General features: G+C 43.4%; 1 protein-coding gene across 6 annotated transcripts in view; it reads right to left on the reverse strand.

Annotated features, from left to right (window-relative positions):
* ST8SIA1 (ST8 alpha-N-acetyl-neuraminide alpha-2,8-sialyltransferase 1) overlaps positions 1-21,733 on the reverse strand; it is a 192,302-nt gene extending 170,569 nt beyond the window's left edge. For 4 of the 6 annotated variants that reach the window (XR_008450440.1, XR_008450438.1, XR_008450437.1 and 1 more), the window contains exon 1: positions 21,326-21,732. Coding sequence is in view for 2 of the 6 variants with exons in the window: in XM_054070188.1 (XP_053926163.1) it covers positions 21,326-21,561 (236 nt within the window). In the remaining 4 variants the exon portion in view is untranslated. Of the gene's footprint in view, positions 1-21,325 lie in introns of all 6 variants that reach the window. The other 2 variants (XR_008450442.1, XM_054070208.1) reach the window with 1 other exon arrangement.
* Between the last annotated feature and the right edge of the window lie 1,274 nt (positions 21,734-23,007).

Here is a 23,007-nt window from a genome sequence, read left to right on the forward strand (position 1 = left end):
TTATTGACAATCACCAGTGTATTCTGCAGAACTGGGCCTCTGGTATGATAAAGCAAAAGCAGAAGCAAATGCTAAGCTTGTTGCTGGACCACAGGAGTTGGTTTTTTTTTCTGCAAGCCTCCTACTTCCATTCTGGGTAGCTGAGTGGCAGCTGTGTTGTATTAATTGATTCATGGCTTGTGCCACAGAAACCAGCCACTGCACAGTTAGGTACCTATTTTATGCTGGACATCTAGACTTTCCACAGCCAACAGAAGGACACTTACCTTACACTAACACAGGTATCTAAGACAGAAGAAAGCTGTAAGTATCTGCAAGTACCTCTGCCTATTCATTACTTATGGCAGTACGAAACTACAGTAGTACTAACTGACAAATTTAACTTTTACATAGTTAAAGTAAGTGTGATCTGCTATTTCCATGGGTCACTATACATAATTAAAATCTGCTATTTGTCCCCTGGCCTAGACAATAGGAACACAATCACAAGAGAGTGTGGGTTTTTTTTTTCCTTTCTGAACATATCTTAGTAACAAAAGCAGACATATATCATACTTCTTCTAGTAGCTCTTTGGAAAGGATAAAATGCTAATGCAAAAGTAAACTTTTGCCATTCACTCTCAGCAGTGCTGCCAACTTACTGACAACTCTACATAAAATGTCTCTTGCAATTACTTAAAATATGCTCAGACCTCCGCTCTTACCAATGCTCACTACTGCAAAGTAAGCTAGCTAATATCTAGCAGGAGGTATGGTTAAGTCCAGCAGATATTTTCCCACTTTCTACTCACATCATCTCATTTCTGAGTCATGCCACTCCTTCACTGGCAACCTAACCTGAGCCAAGACCCTTTAGCTAGAGTCACAGTGCTGTTCACCACAACTATACGCTTTGATTCCAGGGTGTATGAAACATCAAGAATTTCCTGGGTCAGCCTTAAGCAGCCAGGACCTAAGCACTCTGTGTTTCCTCTAAATATTTACTCTGCATCTCTATTAGTCAACTGTTGCTTTCAAAGGACATGCAGAGGCTTATTATCTGAGCCATTCCAGACCATAAGAGGAGCTGGCAAGATTCCTCTGAACACCTCCCTCAACCAGCTAGAAAGAATTTGCCAGTGTAACCAGGAAATATAGACCTGGCCTTTCAGGGCAAATATGAAGCACCACTTAGCATAATCCAAACAGCTTCGTCCATCAAGGTCATCACATATTTACAATTCCAGCTTCCAACACATTGCACGCAATTTTGCCACTACCATTAAATAATTCATATTTGGCAGCACTCACTGAAAACACAGACTTTCAACACACACCACTCTGTTTAGTGGTTTGGATTTGGTGGCTCGGGTGTAGGGAGGTTGTCTAAACCAGCATAGAAGAAGGAGCAGAAGTAGAAACCATGTAGTTGTTTGGCAGTGAAAAAGAAGAGCTGAGGAGGAGGGAGAAACCATGCTTCAGTCTATCCTAATCTAACTAGCTTGCTGCACTATGCTCTGCACTGCTGGCAATAATGCATAAACCCCACTACTCAGGGCAATCAAACAGCTTCCCTGGGCAAAAACATGATTTATTTACTAAGCTCTTTTAGGAGTGAAGTCCTGGCAAAAAAAATACTACGTATCCAACTTCATTCTTCTGTCTAATCTGGTTGCCTTTAACAAGCTAACACTAAATACAAGAGAAAAATTCCTAAAAGCATGTCAAACAGAACTGCAGAGACTACTACATGCTATGACTCCTACCTAACTTTGTCAAACTGTTTATTTTCCATCTACCTCTCCTGCCTCTGCCATCTGCTGGATCTGCCCCCAGCTATACAATCACACCTCCTCTGCACAAGCACGCATTCCAAGCCGGTGGTTTTGGGAAACGCTAGGGTTCCAGTGCTGCAAAACAGCTTCCCTACAGCTACAGGAATGTTCCTTTCAGAATTCAAGTCTGGGTTTTACTTTCCCTCATCTTTCTGCTCCACTGGTTGAAAGTTTTCCATCCTTCTTAGACTTCTTTATTCCCAAAAACCCAGTTACAGGATTCATTAGAGATAAGGCAGTAAATAGGTGAACTGCTGCTGTTTAGACAGCTACCTGTCATACTACAGCAAGGCAAAACACGCTACCTTGTAAGGTCTGCGAGAATTACATATAGTGTAACATTATGAAATTCTAAATAAAAGCGAAACCTGAAGTGTTTGACATATGCAGCCACACATACCACAGGAAGCTATTTTTTGTTTAAAGGACTGCTGAAATCCTACATTTAATTAGCTGCCATGCTCTAGTTTTCACAGACTACCCACAATCCAAAGAAATCGAAATAATAAAAAATACTAGGAGTAGGTTCTGAAAAGAGCTGAAAGGGGAATTTATAAACCAGCAGTTATGAACTAGACATAAAACTCACACCCATGCAAAGTCTCTCAGGCTAGCATTTCCAAGTGATCCCAATGAACAGGAAAGGGTGAGAGGATCTGTACCACTCCTAAAGAATTAGGTAAGCTCTGCACAGCTGGAGCTCCAGCAACCAGAGCCTTTCTCCACAGTGAACAGGCAGCAAGCTGAAGTGTAGTGCATTTGCTCAGACCTTCTACCTTCATCTCATGCTAGGTCATCACCATGGGGAACAAAGTATTTCAAGACAGCAGAGACAACCTTTAATCACGGTCAAGCAGCACTCTTTTGCCCAAGGGAGGAACCACCTTCTTGTTTCCCATCCACCTTCTGCCTCTCATACTCTATTGCTTTCTCTCCAGCTGCAGGAACTTTTGAGCAGCTCCCCATCCCTCCTACAAACAGATCAGTTACCTGAGTTTACTTTTACTCAGGTGTCCTCATTGTCATTTCCCAAAGAGTGAGCCACAGTGCTGGTAACACAAACCTCCTTTAAACAACTCAAGGAATTGTCTGGACCACAAACTCTAGGTGTAGTAGGAGACTTGCATCTCCCTGACATATATAGGAAGTGATGCAAGAAACTTGGAAGATTTTTGGAGTGTGTCAGGGATAATTTTTGATACAGGTATTGATGGGTCAACTTGCAGCTGGAACTACAATTCACTAACAAGGAAGCACAGTTTCGGGATGTGATAATCAATAGAAACCTTGGCCCACAAAACAGTGGCATTCAATATCCTGAGAGGAGTGAGGAAGGAGAGTAGTGAAGTCTATATTTTATTGATCTTGAACTCATGAGTCTTGACTAAAAGTAGCTCACAATCATTTCTGAGTATTGTGGGAACTATGTGTCAAAACCAAGGGTCCCATAGCAGAGACACAGATCAGATGCGGTCCCTGGCCCAAAGAGATAGTTACCTAGGACACTTTATTTTTCTGATTCCTTCCTTCCCCATTTGCCAGGACAGCACTGGACTGATTTCCTGATGAACTGAAGACATAATCCAACACACTTCGTGGGTTTGTGTTTTTTCTTCCTGCTACTAAGCGAACATGAGAAATGTTTATCTGTCAGGCAGATAAATGTTAGTCTCTGTGACAGGTGTGAGAAGGCTTTCACCTTCACAACCACGGGATATATAGCACAGAAAATTTAACCCAACATTTGCTTTCTAGGAAAGATCTTGAATGAGTCTTTCATTACATTCATAGTTCCCAGGCCTGAAACTGGTGAAAATTCACACAGCGCTTGAGAGCATCCAGCAACTGGGCAGGTCAACTGCCAGCTATTTAGGTCTCAGACTTGTCTTGAAAATTCACCTTACAGCTCAAGAACGCAAGACAAGTTATAGAGCTATATTTAATCATGGCAACGTTCTTCAGTTAGTCTATGCTACGTAGATCAAGAAATTCAAGCGGTTAATTATTTAGAAAGACTCATATTTCAGAAGTAATAACTGAACAATTTTAAAGAGCAGTAATTCCATTTCCACAGTAATTAAACTGTTTACTACAGGCCTGAAGATGAACTATTTAGTTTTCAATAGCACAATGACATTTTGTTTTCTGGTACAATGTTACAATCTAAAAACAAACCAGACAAATAAGCAAATTAGTACAAAAAAAGTATATGAGCCAAAAAAGAAATAATTTTTTTGAAGTGATTAAGCAGCAATCTAAGAGTGAGACATATATACTTAAGAACTAACCATTCTGAGAATATTTGCATTTCCTAAATTAAGAATAATGAAGGTTAAGAAGGGGTTGATTGTTTATGTATGCACCAAGAAGATGAAAGGTTGTTATAATTAACAACAGTAATTTTGAATGACGTATTAAACTAAGTTACTAAAGGGTAAGCTTCATAACTATAAGAACATGAGACACTGATTTATTAGAGAGATTATACTACATATCCCTGTCTATCGCATGACTTTCTCTGCAACATTTGGTGCCAGCCCTTGACAGAGATAGGAAACTGAACTGAATGGACCTCATCTATTTAGTAATCTCTCCTAATAAAGGCATTTTTGTGATCTTATGTGCTATAATAAAAGTCTGTTATCAATTGATTTATGCTGTACAGTCCTCACAAATCTGCCCTGTAGATCCTCAAAGGGTGTATTATTGCAGCCACTGGAAAGCAAGTGTATTTAGGACAGAAGCTAGATAATGAAAATGTTGCAAAACAACAGACAGAAAACACCTGAGACACATAATTTCACTGCTTTCCACTTCGCCTCCCGCCCGGTGAGATCAGTCTGGAGAAGATGCTGGCATCTGACGGTCAGAATCACAGAAGCTCCATGTCTGCCCCTACAAATGCTTCACCTTCCAAGAACTGTTCCGCAGTTTGGAACCAAAACTAGACAAATGTGGGTGACCAAGGAATTCTGGAGTAGCTGAATATCCACAACGCAGTTTTGAGTCCCTGTTTCTAAATACACATTGTCTATGCATCATTTCAATGGCAATCATGTGTATGACCCTACTAGAGCACCAAGTGAGAAGTTACTTCAGCAGATATGCATGGCATCCAGACAGAACAAAGAATGCCTTTGTTTTAGAGTCTCACCCCAAAAACATAGTAACTGACACAGTTTCAAATATCAGAATTCAAAGAGTGGCCCACTGTAATTCATCATCCCTAAGCACAAGCTGCTGGTATCCCACAGGGCAGTCCAAACCTCCACAAACATAAAGTTCACTAGATGCCAAGTCTGTGGATTGTCTAGTTGGCAACATACAATCACAGAATGAAAAAAACAGAGCAACAAATGTTGTTTTCCCTTCTCATTGCTAACCATATGGACATTTTCCCTACCACAGCTCTTAAGTAGGACAGGTACCAGAGATAGCTGCAGTGAGTGGGCTGTACTCCACATATTTCATCACTCTACTTCCAAATTTCACTACTTTAAGAGTCATCTCTAGAGCAAAATTATTCCCATTTCTCCTATCTTGTGACATGAAAATGCCCTCTCCTGTTACAGTTTCATAGTCTCTCTTATTCCTTACATAGGCCATCGAAACTGGACCCTCAATTTACTCAAGTGATATGCTTCCATCTGATACTTGATCTTCTTAACTGAAGTTATAACTTAAACCATGTTGTCTTAATTAATTGTTACCTCCTTGCATTACGTTGTCTTACTAACTGAGCTATTCTGAAATTGTCCAATTCACTGAACGTCTCATTCTTAATTGATTGTCCTTCTGATTTATCCACATATTTGTTCTCAAATTTCCTAACTACAGTCTCTCTTTCTCAGCTATACTGCTCGACATAAATGTTTGTCTACTTTATTCTCTGCTCTTAAAGTTTCTTCACTTTATTCTCTGCTTGTAATGTTTCTTCTTCTTCTGCACCCTTGCTATTACAAACTACTTGTCTCTATTGTGTTAAAACCTACCCATCTTCCACTTCCCTTCCAACTTCCCAAGGCCCCCCGTCTTAAAAACTTTACCATCAACCCCTCCCCTCCCACCCTGCTCTCCAAGCACATACATTTTCTTTCTTTCTGGAGTACCCTACTCGCAAGCAAAATTCAGGTTTTAAGTAAGAGTAAGAATAAGAATATATGAAGAAAGAAATCCTATCCCTGAGAACAGCGAAAAAAACAGGACAAGACTAACACAGGGAGGAGAGAAGGAATATTGCTCACAGTTTGTTGCAGGCAGGAAAGGGCACAGTCTTGTCCTTCAGAATACAGAACTTGTCTGCTCCCAGCATGATCACTCACTATGGCTTATGGTTTGGTCTGAGCTCAGCTCCCAGCAGGGAAGGCCGTCTGGGACAAGGACAAAGGTCTGTCAGCCGTGGGAAACTGCCTGCCCTTAATCACAAAGAGGAGGCTATTCCCCACTGAGCAGGGGCTAGGCTGGCCTGGCCTAGAAAGCCTAAAGAAGCCAGAGATGCGTGGCCCCAGCAGCCCACAAGTAATTCTGAGGTAATCCACCTTGTAAAAAAGGGTGTATTTTAAATAGGCATGGCAAACAAAACTTAAGTGAGGGCACTAGCTGATGTACCTGTCCTGTGCACCTTGCAGACTTCTGAACTTGTTGGTTAATTTGAGCAACATTTGAACAGGGAGGTGGGAAAGTATCAAATATGATTAAGATCGTACAAGTTTTGTGAAAACTTGGGTAGAAGGGAGACCCAAATTTGTAAGCCCCATGACAGCAGAGTCACGCACTCCGATGGAGAGCAGCTGGCTGCTGCTCAGTCAGCACCCACTGCCTCTCTTTCCACATTTGTGTCACAGGGAACAAAAAGAGTTGTGGGAACTGAGACACAAACAGAGCCTAATTAGAACTGCTATTTATAGAACAACTTACTCTTTAAAGGGGAAAGAGATGATAGGGACAACTGAGGTAGTTTTGGAGGTGATCCAAAGCCTTAAGGTAATCCGCTTCAAAAACCCTAAGGGACAAATTAATCTTGAGCCTGAGTGCCTACAATGTCACCTGTGAGTAGCCTCCCAATGGACAGCATTGACAGCCACCACACAGCCTCCAGGCAGGGATGTAAAGGCCTGATGAGGAAAAGGAAGCAAGAAATCCTAATGGTACTTGTAACATATCTTTTGCTTGCTAATACTGGGATGATGCAGATACAGTGGCATAGGACAGAAATGGGTCCTTCCAGCTGCTAAAACAGCAAAAGACACCATTGTTCAGAGGAGGCTCTGGAAAGTAGAGAGGACATTACAGTAATGCTGGCTGTAGAGAATAAATTTGAGCAAAGTCTCCATGAACCACTTCAGTTTAAAATAACTAGATGACTAGACCAGTGCAGGTCTGATATCAAGATACTCAACATCACATAAACTTTGATAAACAAAGCAGCGCTAGTTAGTATTCTTTTCAGAGGAGACTTATCAACTTCCTCGGGGGAAGGATAAGCCAAAAGTACCTGAAGTATTTTTCACTGTGAAACAACTTTCTTAAGTTTTATGGTCTTTTACAGCATTAATATTTAAAAGATTCTGTTAAGAAAAAAAAAAAAGCAAAAATCCTATTCAACCTTCAAGCAACTAACACAAGAAATATGCTAAGCATGAGGATAAAAGTAAGAATTCATCAAATAAATCATTCGGTCTACTCAGTCCCTCAATGTGGCATCTTAAGACAGGAATATTGCTTGAAAGTTGGTTTTAAAATACGTTCAAATCACGTTCACATGTTCATTGCCTAATTCAGAGCCACTGTGTTTGGGGAGATTTTCATCCCTAATACACTGAACTTATTTATTTTAGACCCAAAAAGGTCATAATGAAATGACAAAGCCTAGCTATTTATTCATTAAACTTGTTGAAAGCTGATCTGCTGTTAGCAGTTACCACATTGTTTAAGAAACATCTGTAGACTGGAGGCATTTCACAAGTGGAAACAACTTACTTGTCAGGACTGACAATATAACTACTCAGGCCAGACAAGACATTTTTCCACAGATTAGGTGAGGAGAACAACAACCTTCATAGTACAGGACTTTCACTAGCAATGGCCTGTTTGACAAGTGAAGCACAAGATAGATTTTTTAAAATAAAATGAAAGAAAGCACTATGTTCACTCATCAAAAAACCAAGGCAAAAATAAACATCACATGCTGGACCCACTAGCAATTACTGAACTACACTAGAGAAGTGTTTTCACTTGTTCTGTTGTCTAAACAGTACCATCAAAACATATGATTTCTCTAATGATAGGTTTACTTTTCTGTTGTTGCTACCATTTTTGGATCAGCTTGCTCAAGTTCCATGCTCTGCTGTTTCCTTCTGGATGTGCTTTAACACTTAAAGACAATGACTTAAGCTGGATAGAAAGAATAAATCTCTCATGTGCATTTTTACTGCTTCATCCAACTGGGCATACTAAACCTTGGAGATGTTCAGCATTTGCCCATAAGGCTCAGCAAGTGTGTCAGTGCTAGATGCTTGCTGGGTGCCAAGATAAAATGTTCAATTAATAATAAGGCCTAAAAAGGAATACCCAGATTAGTTTTATTTCTCCTATTCCCTTCACTGTTGCAGCTGCCTTAGTTAAAAAAAAAACATCTAATTACAGGCTGATATATAATTCTCACTATAGCAATCCCTAGCATTTAAAAATCATGACTCAGGATACCAAAATCACGATTAAGGCACAGAAATTAGGTGTCTGAAAAACAACTCACAGTGGATTTTATTATTTTTTTTACTTTGGGGGCATAAGCTCTCATTACTGTTTTTGAGCCCCTCACTTTAGCTATGAGGACTAAAAAGATCCTTCTTCATTTCCATTCCAAGACTATCACAAATCTGATTGCAAGAGCCAGCACAAGCATTAGAAGGGTGGGTAACAGCAGATTTTTGTAGGGATGGCATACTGGCTTGTATGAGAAACAGTGTGGCCAGCAGGAGTAGGAAAGTGAGCATCCCCTGTACTCGGTGCTGGTAAGGTTGCACCTCAAATACTGTTCAGTTTTGGGCCCTTGACTACAAGAAAGACATTGGAATGCTAGAGTGTGTGCAAAGAAAGAACATGAAGCTGGTGATGGGTTGGAGCACAAGTATTATTAGAAGCAGCTGAGGGAACTGGACCTCTTTCGTCTGGAGGAGGCTTAGGGGAGACCTTATCGCTTTCTACAACTACTGGAAAGGAGGTTGTACCAAGGTGGGTGCTGATCTCTTCTCCCAAGTGACAGGCGATAGGACGAGAGGAAATGGCCTCAAGTTGCACCAGGGGAGGTTTAGGATAGATATTTGGAAAAATTACTTCACTGAAAAGGTTGTAAAGCACTGGAACAGCCTGCCCAGGGAAGTGGTGGAGCCAGTCCTGGAGGTATTTTAAAGATACGTAGATGTGGTGTTTAGGAATGTGATTCAGTGTTAGGTTTATAGTTGGACTTGATGATCTTAGAGGTCTTTTCCAACCTAAATGATTGTGTGATTCCCAAAGTTGTATTAACGGCCCCGAACTGTAAGCACACATAGTTCAGCATCTGTTCCTGTTTTGCTCTGGGAGAGGAGTAACCATCACCAACCAAGCTGAAATTTTACAAGTGGACACTCCCTGGACTGCAGAGCCTGAAAATAAGTCAAGGTCATGGCCTTTGGCAAAAAGCCTCTTAGCACTGCTGAATGAAGACCCTCATAGCGGTAACTTCAAGCTCCTTTCCATGTAACCAAGGAATGGTTCTGAATGAAGAACGAACTTTCCCAGAAATTACAAGTGAGCTATCTGGTTTGCAGATAACTCTTCTGATGAGCAGGGCAGACGTGCAGGCAGATGTAAGTAGATAGTGTATGCAGTGTTTCTCATGCCATCAGTATGTCCTCGTTATTAGCATAAAAGTTAAAGGGGTATAGTACAAAACAAATAAAAAATAAATCCAACATCTCTTTCTTTCAAAGGCATTCTTCATTCAAACTGGGTTGCAATCAACTGTTCCATCATGGTCTACAATCTTTCTGTGCACCTCACAGATTCTTCTGCACAGTTCTTTTTCCCTCCTTGCTAGAAAAGCATTTTTCCCATCGTTTTCCTGCCCAAGCCATGACCTACTTTCATTGAAGATCTCCCTGTTTGTTCATCTCCCTTTAAAACCTTTCCTTGTTCTGACTTCTCTGGAAACGTTGTTGCTCTGTAGAAACAGCTGTCCTTAAAGGCTGTGGGGAGAAACAAGCCACCACATTTCCTGCTTCACAGCCCTTTATGTCTGCTCCCTGCTCACTTGTTTCCAGGGTTAACAATTACACAAGTTGCTCTGTCACTGTGTGCCCTCCCAGAGCAGCAATCTGACCCAGGCCAGGAAAGAAGCCCCACACACGGTTGTGCAAGCACTGCTGCAGTCTGTCCTCAAACAAGCTGTAGTAAGAGACTTCTCCCCATCATTCCCATTCTCATCTGACTCCACAGCACTCCTCCAGTATTGCCTCATGAATATGAATTTCCTTTCTATCCCATATTATGGCCAAAGCCTCTATGGATTTACTCTCATGTGTTTTACATTGCCATTAAGTAGTAAATGGCACAATGCAGGAAACTGCAAAGAGTCTGAACCTTGCTCAGACAAATAAGAACCTAATGTTGCCTGAGTGGATGGACAGTAAAATCACCCATAAACAAGCAAAGGTAATCTAAAGATTACAACTTAAACATCACATTTTCAGGTACTTAGCGATGTCTACCACAGCACTCACTGTTGTGACAGAGACCACAGATCTTGTAGCTCCCACTTTTCTTGGGGCTCCCAGCTTTTTTGCTCCCACCAAGCTTTCACATAACTCAGAAACTGAACATACAAAGTCAATTAACTCCCATGAGTCAGGTTCACCATTACAGAATATTAAGACCAACCGAAAAGATGTTTCAAGAAGAAAGACCAACAAATACTCACATCCAGCTCCCCAAGTAGCCATGTATCTACTTTTCTCTTCTTTGCCTCCTTGCCTTTCTTCAGGTACTGATTTCCTCCCATTCCACACAAGCAGCTCTCAGTGTGCTCCAAGCTGCTACTCACCAAATTCTGTTTCCCCCTCCAACTCCTATGATTGCAGCATAAATCTTGAGGAGCTCCTGAGGATGACACAGAGGTGCTGCCATGAGGCCAGCTTGCAGGGGACCAAAAGACACCTGTACTGTGCAGTGAGTGGTTCTGAGACACAGGGCAATGCTGTAGGGCCCAAAGCACAATGCTTGTGAGGCACCACATGAGGCATTAGGGAACACAGCTGCTAGGGGGTTGCCAGCAAATAAAAAGTGACGGGATGAAGCTGAAGGCTGCACTGCTGACCAGCAGCATTGTTCAGTACGTGAGAGTTGACAGAGACTGAACACTCAAGACAGATCAGGAAAATGCACGTACTGGGCAGCTGAGCAGGGTGATGGCATCAAACAGCACACAAGCTATACAATGGCTATATTTTTTCTCCCTGATGGGACTTTGATAGAAGATAAGATAAATGGAAAGAACAGGGAACAAAGAAGAATAGCTAAAGGAGAAGGACAATGGTCAAAGCAAGCAATCACTTAGCTTGAAGAACAAAAGCTGTGGTCAAAATGACAGAATCTGAATTACATCAGTAGCTGAAGATTCATTCATTCATTCACTTCTTTATTAACCTTAGGTTTTGGTTAATCCTTTTCTGTGTCTTTCCCCACAAAGGCATGTGACTGAGTCCACATGACTCCTTCTAAATACTGAGAGAGACAGAGCAAACAATCTATTACAAATGGTAACATACCATCATTTAAATACAGCTAAGGACTTGTGACAAATGTAAGAGCATGAAATGTAATGGAACATTAAGCCATCGGTAACTAAAAGTTTATTGACATTCAGAAAAAAAGATGACCATGCAAGCATTGTTAACATTGCAATTCATTAGGGAAAACAAAGTCAGTTACTACCCAGCAACAGGGACTTGTTTCTTGGGTGAATACTATGTATGAATAAAGATGTGTTCTATTCTCTTTTAAACATAATGCTTCAGTGGAAGACACAGAAAGAAGACAAAATTATACACAGCACTTTACAAGTAGCAAGCTGTAACCTCCAGGTACCAGTAGCAAGAAGAACCAGTATCCACCAAACCCTCAGCACAAGTATTTGGATTATTCTTCCAGCAAACATGCAGGTGACCTGTCACTACGAAATAGCCCAGGTATTTCTTTGCATTAAAAACTGTACTGACAGAGGGAAAACTCTTTCCATTAATCAAAATTCTTAATCTGCATAGGTGGAATTAATCTCACTATACATATTCTCGGACTGAAAAATCCTTCAAAGCACGGAACATCTCTCTGCAAGCCTATGGCACTGTATAAATGATAATTTCTCTACAGACTGGTAGAGGACTCCCTACTGACTTCATTCATGATCTAGACCTGAAGTTCAGTTACAAGAGATAACCACGTCACAGGGACACCATTTCCTTAACTTCCTTTACAATTCTGTTTCCTTCGCTGTATAAAAAGTACCTGGGGAACCAGAATCAGGTCAAAAGTGAAAAGATTCAAACATAGCTGAGTAAATTGAGACTCTTCATCTCATTTCAATGAAAGAGGCGGGCATCAGTGAGCCTTGGATTCAGCACCACCCCCTCATTGTATATTTGAGTGCTTTTTGGCTGGTCCTTAACTCTGTGGTACTTATGAGTACTGCCTATAGCCATAGGTAGTTCACATACTGTAACGGCAGGATTGAGATTGCGAGTGGAGTATCATATACAACAGACACTACAAACATTGCGGCAGATGAAATACCATTACCAGAGCTGACATTTGGCCAAGACAAAGCACACAGGAAAACATTCAAGTCTCTTTACTGGGGGGAGGGAGGTGAATGGTTTGTTTGTTTGTCTTTCATCTTCGACAGGAAATACAAAGCCGTTACTCCTCCATTACCACAATGTCCAGAAATAGGCAGAGCACGTTTTCCCACAGGAAAGCAAGCAAAATAGCTAATCTGCTTTCCTACTGTTCCTTATAGGCGAGCTATATAGCAGATTTTAAATTAAAGCTAGCTCTGCATCCTCAGAGCAGAGGAGACCTGAAAGCTAGAGACTTTATCTTGCAACAATATTAAGGCAGAATCTGCAGTTTACCTGGAAAGCCTGGTAGCCTACAATTGGCATGTAAACAATGGAAAATGACAGATGCCCCAAGGACCAGTGGGAGATGTAGGACTCTGAAGAAGGTGACTGGCAACTCAGTAAGGGAGGAAGATAAAGGAGCAAATAATTTCACACAAGTTCTTTACACCGCTGCTATGGTTGATGATTGGATAATCATAAAAGGAGCCATTCAAAGACTCTGGGGGTCCCCTGAAATCTGAGGAGGACATTAAGCAGCTTAAAAATGGGAATAGACTGGAGAAGAGGTGGAGGAGAAAAAAAAAAAAAGATAAAGAAAAGAGTTGTTCAGGAAATTAAATGATGCTCACAGCAAACACGAACGACAGAAAAGTTAACCATTACTGTGCATCTGTTTCCAGCAGCTTCAAAAACCTCATTATACCCACATCTCCACTTGAAAAGAGAACCTCTAAACCAAGATTTCAGGGGGGTATTTTCCAGGCAGACAGAATGGAAGAAGTAAAAATAATTCAATCTGTTGATTTAATACAACAACAAAAAGATCTACCACTCTGCTGGACAGGAAGTGCTTTATTACAATCTAATTTCACAGTCTTCACCTTTTTCCTGAACAGAGCACTGGGAAAGCAACCTCCAGAATCCTGGTTAAAGCCAAGATGTTGTTCTCCACTGTGTAATTCACCTTATTAAAAATTTCAAATACCACTAAGGTCAAGGATACAAGCACAGGTTCTTCAAATGCTCAGAGCTTCCATAATATTTACTTCATAGACAAAGACTTTGCAAGGGTTAAGCTACTTATCAGTGCTATGTCCGTCCCCCCCCCACTCTCTGCTCATCATTCAGTTCAGATTCCAAGACCTGGGAGAAGAATGTTAAAACTATGACATGACAAAACCTGAATTTCCACTGAGGTTTGCAATTACTACTTAAGACGGATTAATGTGTTTTAGTGTTAATTTTACTGCATGCAGCTATGTTAAAATGATTTAACATTAGGAGCCATTTTCTTGCATTTTGGGAATGACATGCAGCATATAGAAAAAAAATACCTATACAAAGACTTCAAATTAAGTATTTTTTTCTGCTTAGAATACTGGAACAACAGAAGACTGCAGTCCAAACAGCCTCACCAGTTCAATGAGGATCATTGAGAGGATAAATTCTAAAGGGGGAAAGACAATTCATTTTCCATGCACTTACCTAGCAGGAACTAGCCTCCAAAATAGGTCTTTCTATATATGTCATTGAATACACATCAAATGGGAGCAACACTCTTGGCTGCTCTGAAGATGAAAATTACAAGTAGAGAAATAAATCACCAGTTACTATATTGTACAGATGATTCAGTGCCCACTCCATCCACTATAAAGCAGGAAAAGGGAAAACTCAGATGTGAAAATATAATAGATACCTCAAGCAGTGTCTGTGTATGTACATGCCAGACCAAGTTGGGGCCCTAGTTGGGCTACCTGAATTCTAGTAGAGTCTATTCCTCCTGTTGCCCAGTGCCTGGCTCTGGGCCTTTGGATGCTCCCAGCTAACAGGAAAAGAGCCTCCAGGAGTTAGCTACACCCTCCCATAAATGCTGGCAGTACTGCAGTTTTTACAGATTTAAAGTAAAGGCGCAATCCAAAACTTTGCAAGAGCAGATACTAGAAACAGGGACTCCATTTCATGAGGCAGGATCAATCAAAGTCTGCAAGACAATGCTACTTAGGAGCAAGAAATGAGGATACCATGAGCTGGAACTTAGGAATTGAAGTCAATTCCTATCTTGTCACCACAGCCTTCATCTGCAAACCTAACTCTGATAACTAATCCTTACTGTTTTCTTGTAATTTAGATTTTCAAAGACACCTAAAGACCTTGAAGATAGGGAGCCAGACATTAAGCAGCTTTACAACTTGCTTTCTTAATCACAGCCTCCAAATAATAAAAAGGAATAAGAACTTTTCTTTCTTCTGAACTTTAGCCTGCTCTTCAAATTGTGCTTCTTCACATCTCAGCTGGAGACACCAAGCAACTACAAATTACAAATCCCCAATTTTCACCAATGCAACAAATACAACTGAAAATAAACAGTAATTCAAAATGTTTGCAACTGAGTTTAAAACACAACCAGGCAGTAGTGAGGCCTACTCAGGAGAGCAAAAAGAGCTGGATTTGGCCACTGTCAACACACAGTATTTGAACGTATCCAACGGTTTCAGGGCAGGGATTCATGGGCCACAGAGGCAGAACTAATATAATACAGGATCTCCCAGCTCTAATCCTAACTCCACTCTTCACATGCCTCAGTGAAAGAAGTAGGAATAATTCAGTATATGATAAAGCTGTTTAAGCAGGGCAAAACTCTTATCTAGTCAACCTGAGAAATATGAAATTTAATCTCAGATTTGCCTTGAAATATACTGGTAAGGATTGCAACATTCATACTTTGCAATGCTCACGTCAAAAGAGAAAGAAAAAAGCCATCTGAATGAAAGAAGCTCTTGCCAACTTGGCAATAGCATTTGTCTTACACAGATGGGGAAGGGACCTGGAATTCCAGTTCTGCCTTAATACAATCTGGCAACTGGGTGAAGGGTAACATTTATGCCCATTTTTAAAAAGGGTAGAAAAGATGACCTGCGAACTACCAACCCGTCAGTCTCACCTCTGTGCCTGGGAAGATCTTGGAACAGATCCTCATAAAAGTTATCCTCAAGTATATGGAGGACAGGAAGGCGATTTGATACAGCAAGCATGGCTTCATCAAAGGCAAGTCCCGTATGATCAACGTAGAGGCTTTCTACAATGGGGTGGCTACATCAGTGGACACATGAAAACCAATGGATGTGATCAATCTGGACTTCTGTAAAGCCTTTGACACAGTCCTCACCAACGTCCTTCTCTCTAAATTGGAGAGATATGGATTTGATGGGTGGACTGTTCGGTGAATAAGGAATTGGTTGGATGGTTGTATTCAGAGAGTGGTGGTCAACTGCTTGATGTCCAGATAGAGATCCGTGACAAGTGGTGTCCCTCAGGGTTGCGTACTGGGACCACATTTTCATTGATTATGCAGACAGTGAGATCGAGGGCACCCTCAGCAAGTTTGCAGATGACACGGGATGACATCCAGTGGGATCTGGACAAGCTGGAGAAGTGGGCCTGAGTGAATCTCACGAGGTTCAACAAGGCCAAGTGCAAGGTCCTACACCTGGGTCGGGGCAATATGCAATTTCAATACAGGATGGGGGATGATGTTATTGAGAGCAGCCCTGAGAAGGGACTCGGGGGTGCTGGTTGATGAGAAGCTCAACACGAGCTGGCAATGTGTGCTCACAACCCAGGAGGCCAACTATATCCTGGGCTGCATCAAAAGAAGTGTGGACAGCAGGATAAGCGAGGAGATTCTCCTCCACTACTCTGTTCTAGTGAGACCCCAGCTGGAGTATTGTGTCCAGGTCTGGAATCCCCAGCATAAGAAGGATATAGAACCATTGGAACAGGTCCAGAGGAGGGCCACAAAGACAATCAGAGGGATGAAGCCCCTCTGTTCTGAGGACAGGCTAAGAGAGCCGGGGTTGTTCAGCCTGGAGAAGGCTCCAGGAAGACCTTATAGCGACCTTCCAGTACCTGACGGGGGCCTGCAAGAAAGCTGGGGACGGACTTTTTACAAGGGCATGCAGTGATAGGATGAGGGGGTATGGCTTTAATTTGGAAGGGGGAAGACTTAGATTAGACGTTAGGAAGAAATTCTTCACAATGAGAGTGGTGAAGCACTGGCACAGGTTGCCCACGGAAGTTGTGGCTGCCCCATTCCTGGAAGCATTCAAGGCCAGGTTGGATGGGGCCTTGAGCAGCCTGGTCTGGTGGGAGGTGACCCTGCCCATGGCAGGGGGTTGGAACAGGATGATCTTTAAGGTCCTTTCCAACTCAAACCATTCTATGATTCTATGATTCTAAAATGAAAAATTATTTGCACACGGGGATGTTCTTCAGCACCTGCTGTGATTGCACTCTAGGTATAGACATTAAGAGCTGGCAGAGAGCAGCTGGCAGAGGTCACAGTGGGAAGACCCCCTCCAGCACAGCGCGTAGCAGTGACAGAGCATTATTTTTACAAGACACACAAAAGCTAACAGTAGAAGAGGCTTCACACAGTCTGTCCACATCCACACTGCAAGCACCAGAGCCCACCACATCTGGATAGTGTGTCAAGTTCAGCCACTGATCATGTTGTGTGATTTCATGACAGCAGCTTTTCCTCTCTGTCCCTAGAAAATGGGTAAGAGGTCAAACCTGATGAAAAAGAAGCTGAGAAGTCACCTGCCAAGATAAGCATGGCTGGTGTGGCTCCAGGGACAGACGGGACAGCATTGAGGAGAGGAGCCAAGTTCTAGCAGATGCTTTGGACTAGAGGCAAACAGTGAGTTCACAAGAGACATATGCCACAGCCTAACCAAGCCACCCCGCAAATAAACCCAGGGTCACCTTTCATCATCACACAAAACTGCTGCAGCAGAAGCAAGAACACAAATTGAATCTCAAGGGCAGCTTTTCTTTTGCCTTGCAAACAAAATTGTCCCATCTCTTCTTGAAGTATTTCTAACCTCTAAGTCACTAAATCACTGTCCAACCCTTTCAGTGGGAGTTCTGGCAGTCAAAAGTCTGCTGCCCACCACCAGTGTACTCACTCCCCAGAGAAGGTCCATCTGGGCAACAAATGAAGCACCAGTGCCAAATAAACATACAGCACTCAAGATTTGTGGTTGCATGCAACTTGTAAAGCAGATGAAAAGATTCAGCTCTGCTTTTAATCAACAGCAATCACTTTAAATAAAATCATCCTAAAGTTATTATTGTATGGCAGTTACTTCACTAATAACAAACCGCAATTAACAACAGTTTTGCCTAAATAATTTAAGCAGCACTAGGCTCTTAAAAAAATCCTAAGCAATATGTAAAAACAATTAGGGTGCAATAACATTAACCACCTCAGAGGATGACAAGCCACTATATTGCAGGTAAATTAGTCGCATTAGCCATTAGTGACTCTAATGACAGTCTTGACTCTAACGACAGTCTCGTTCCTATTCCAACCACTTTGTAGTTCAAGATCGAGCAGTTTACCATCTGAATGACAGACTACTATCCAGCATTTGTCAGAGAGGGATGTTTCCACAGCAGAGAGTTTGACTACCCTCAGTCACTAGTGCCCTGAAATGTAAAGGATGCTAATAGCTTGCTATTAGGCTCTGGTCAACTCCAAATGCCCAGAATTAGAGGACTTTAAAGGAAGCTGTGTTTAATTGAGGAAAGGTTTTGGACCAAGAGCTCTTTTAATAACCTCAATTGTACGTTCAGGCTTTTCAGGATCTGTCCTTCCATCTAAGAACCCTGGCAGCTCTTGCACAGACACCCACTGCACTGAGTGGCAGTGGGACTCAGCACAATCATCATGCCAGTATTACTCATGGAAGCTGTGTATGCGGAGTCAAGGCTTTAAGTACAGATTCACACCAGAGCAAAAGGCTTAATCCTGTTCAAATCATCTTTACTCACAGCTGAAGTAAGGCAACACACACCTCAGAAGCAGCGATCCGTGGCTATTTACACAGGTATTTATATCTGAAAACCGGTTCTGCAAATCCATATTCAAACACAAAACCCTCCTGTAAACCATCCCACAAGCACCAGGACAGTCTGAGCTCTTGCATAAGCAAGAATTTACATGGGTCAGATCTATACATGAGGCTTCTTGCTGTACAGAGAGGAGGAAGAAGGAGCAGTGGAGATGGAGGAGTTACCGGCGCTTGGCTGCCAGGGTTCAACCCAAATTACCCTAGATGCTTTCATTGACCTTGCTAAGTTACTTAACCGAAATTGTCTTTGATCCAGGTACAGAAGGCAAAGGGGAATAGCACTTCTGAGGTTTGAAAAGTATGTTTTGATGAAGTTAATTACTTATGGACCATAGTATAAAAAGCAGTAATGTGGAAGTTTGCTTTTTCTCATATTGATTTTTAGCACAGATAAATTAAACTTTTTTCTTCAAAACTGCACAAAAGCGAAAATGTTTGGTAACCAGAATGTGGCTGGAGGACTAGGGAGAATGGCAATTAATCTTGTTCTTCATTAATAATATATTAAAACCCACTTAATACTAGGCTATTATGGAAAGCATATTCCTTCAAAGCCCGCACGCAGGATTTCTGTGAAGCTCTATACCTCCCTCCCAATTAAAACAGAGACTGGCATTCATCGGCAGTTTACAGTAGAAACTGAACCTTAGAGCTTTTACAGTGCTCTTGCATAAGAGACTCTTTGCAGTTGGACTTTGTTTCTGTTAATCTCCTCACAATATACAGCAGCTTACCTGACATGGATTTCAATTTCATAATCTTCTACTGATTAGAGAAGCAAATTTACACAGCAAAGTAGAGTTCTACATCACAATTATTTGAGTGTTATGGTATACTGATTTCATATACCAATGCACATTTTCTCTTAAAAACTTTAAATTTATTGAAGCAGACTGATTTAAATCTCATTGTATTTAGTGCTGCACCAACTCATCAAGAGACACAGACAAGAAACAATAGCTGCTTTTATTGCAAAAGACTGTCTCCAATAGCATCTCTGAGATAATCACTATGCTTAGAGAGTGGAAAAACATAAGGCCAAGCACTATGTTTTACAAGCCACACACAGTTTTTATTTCTAAACCATGTGGTGGAATTGGTCTAAAACCTGCTTTTTAAACTGAAGCTGCAGCAGCACTATCAATGTTCAAACAACATTTTGTTTACAAACATGAAGACATAATAAATCAAACTCTTCCTAAATCATAGGTCAGGGTAATTTTTTTAGAATCTGGATTCATCTACTCCCAAAAATGAGAAACTGTGGCACAACAGGACTGCAATGAATCAGTATCTGAGAAGATCAGCCTTGTTTCTGATATTAATGTTTTAGGAAAAGGATCCTGCATCTGTACTTCATTGCTAGTCCTGTATTAAAGGGAGTACTTCTTCCAGGCCTATCCAATGAGAATATATTAACACACGCCTGCTCATCATCTCACATTGCTTATATTTTCTGCAAGCTTCAGGGGCTCAAGGAAGTATGTGCTTTTCAAGAACTGAAAAGTTTCTGTAACCCCAGCAGACAAGATATTAAACAATCACATGCCAGCTCATGTTTGTCATGACAAACACAAGTAGAGTTGCCTTCAAAAAATACTGAAGGACATCAAATAAAGCTGTAAACCACTTTAAAAAAGAAAAAAAAAAGGAAAAGAAGTCCCTTAGAATTTGAATCTCATTCATTCCATCATTTACTAAAGAAAGAGAGACTTTTTGCAGGCAATTTGATTACCACTAACTCTTATCTTTCATTTTCTGCTTAGAGGAAAGGGAGAAAACCAGCTTCCCTCCAGGAAAGGGAAGGAAATCTGCCTGTCTTCCAATTGTCTGTTTTTACTCTGCCACTCAGAAAACTTCGAGGGGATACAAATCTCCACTGCACATGCTTTTTAGCCAGGGTCATTCAAAAAAATCCTCCCTGCTGCAAGGACCTGGTTCTCCACCGCTATGGGATGTGGCACTCTGACTGCAACGTTCCTCCTCTCTCGTGCAGCTGGGGAAGGTGAAAAGGGCTCCAAGGACTATCGCCATTTCCCAGTCGTGTCAAAAGATAAAAAGGTGGTTTTCCACATAGCTTCTATAATAAACGGCAAAGGGTCAAGGACCAGCGCAGAGCTTCCAAAGCGTACCTCGGACCGAGGATGCTGACACGAATAAGCACCCACACAAATCTCCCCGCATGCATCCCGGGGAGATCCACAAGCTCTGCTTTCCCTGGCAGCAGGCAAGGAGACACAATCCATAGGCGAAGCGAGGCTCCGAGCCGCTTGCTTTGTTAGAGCCAGAGGGGCTGCCTCTCCAGCTGTTATCCAGGAGGATAGAACCATCCTATTGTGCACCCAGCGCTGCAAGCCCCAGAAACCTCAGCCCTCTCCTGGGAAAGGCATCCAAGATGGGTTTATTTCCCTGCGGGAAGAAATAAGCCTCCAGCCCCGCACCGGCTGAGCGACCAAAAAAGTTTTGCTGGCCAAGGAGGGGTTCCAGCCTGCCCCTCGCCCGATGGGAAAAAAACAAAGGGTCGGGTAGGGAAAAATAAAGTTTGGGGCTTCGCGGGGCGGGAGCCCGGCTGCGGGGTGTCCCTGCACGGCTAGGGGGTGTCCCTGCCCGGCTGGGAGGTGCCCCTGCCCGGCTCGGGGTCTCTCTGCCCGCCGCTCCGTGCATCTGCCCGCGCCCATCTGCCCGTCCCCCGCTGCCCTTGGGCCGCGCACGGCGGTACCTGAAGAGGGTGACCGCAGTCTGGTTCCTCCTCCACGCCTTGCCCTGCTGCAGCAGCACCCCCTGCACGATCTCCTTCTCGTCGGGTAGCCGGTACACGGGGAAGACGTAGAGCCAGCAGAGGACGAAGACGCCCAGCGCGCTGGCCCCCACGGGCAGGCGGGTGCGCGGCCACTTCCACGCCATCCTCCTCCTCGCCCCGCAGCGCCGCCGCGGCCCCGGGCCCCGCTCCAGCATCTCAGGCCCGCGCCATGCGGGGGCTCCGGCTCAGCCTCGCGCCCCGAGCCCGCCGCCCGCCTCCATCGCCGCCCCGCCGGGTCTCCTGCGGGGGCGCCTCTCTCGGCGGCAGCTCCCGTCCTTCCTCACAGTCATTTGGTCCCTCGCTTTCCCCGCCAGGCGATGCTCCGCCGCTCCCCGCCCGTCCTTGCTCCCTCCCTCCTTTCCTCCGCCTCCCGACGAGCCCCCGCTCTCTCTTCCCTCGCTCGCAGCCGCGCTGCGGGCGGACACGGTCAATTTCCAGCCGCCGGGAGAGGGAGGGGAGCGGCGGCCGCAGACCCCCGCGGGCAGAGCCGGGGCCGAGGGAGGCGAGGAGGTCCCGCACCGGGCGCCCGCCGCTCCCCCAGCCCCCGCCGCGCCGTTCTCCAGCGCGCCCTGGCGGACAGAGCAGCCCCCGGCCCCACGCAGCCCTCCCGGCATCTCCCCGCTCCGCATCTCCTCGGATGAGATGTCCCCGCTCTCAGCCCTCGGTCACCGTCAGGAGCCTGGGAGCGGGGAACATCTGTGCCCGCACCATCAGTCCACCACCATCAGCCCCAGGTCACCTTCAGGAGCTTGAGAACAGGGGTCACCAGTGCCCGCACGCTCGGTCCCGCACGCTCGGTCCCCCACGCTCGGTCCCCCCACGCTCATCCCCACGGCACCGTCAGGAGCTTGAGAACCGGGGTCACCGGTGTCCGCACGATCAGTCCTCCCCGAGCAGCCCCAGGTCACCTTCAGGAGCCTGGAAGTCGGGGTCACCGGTGCCCACACACTCGCTTCCCAGTGCTCAGCCCCAGGTCACCGGCAGGAGCCTGGGAGCCAAGATCACCAGTGTCCACACACTCAGTCCCCCACACTCATCCCCAGGCTGACAGTTAGTTTAATATGTCCTGATTGTAAGATAGCAATAAAAAAATAATAATAAGTCCTAGCTGCCTGTTTACAGAGTGTTTTCAGCTAGAGAGCACAAACAGATGCTACTTAATTTCAGTAAAATATAAGATTGGAATTCTCAATGCCCTTTTGGTGCTTGAGAGGAGGAAAAGCATTCTCTCTTCCATGCTGTGTCACTATGTAGAAATATATGCTGACCAAACAAATATTATCATCATGATGTTTAATGAATAGAAAGAAGGCAGAAACTTGTGATTGCACAAGAAATGTTGTCTTCATTCATATCTGCCTTGCTAGAGCTGCCTAGAGCATTAGAGATGTTTTCTCTGGACAAAATGGGAAAAGAAATTGAGGAAGGTATTTGGGCCAACCTCTGACCAAAAAAATATTTTGAGCAGGGTAAATATGTTCCTTTTGGTGAGGAAGCTATTTGCCAACATTAACTAAACCAAAATCTATTCAGTCTCTTCTATTGAAAACAGAGAACCATTCAGTCTCTGAAGACTAATTCAAAACTCATAAAAACTTTTT

This window comes from Cuculus canorus, chromosome 1, assembly GCF_017976375.1.
Source record: "Cuculus canorus isolate bCucCan1 chromosome 1, bCucCan1.pri, whole genome shotgun sequence".
NCBI classification, from domain to species: Eukaryota; Metazoa; Chordata; class Aves; order Cuculiformes; family Cuculidae; genus Cuculus; species Cuculus canorus.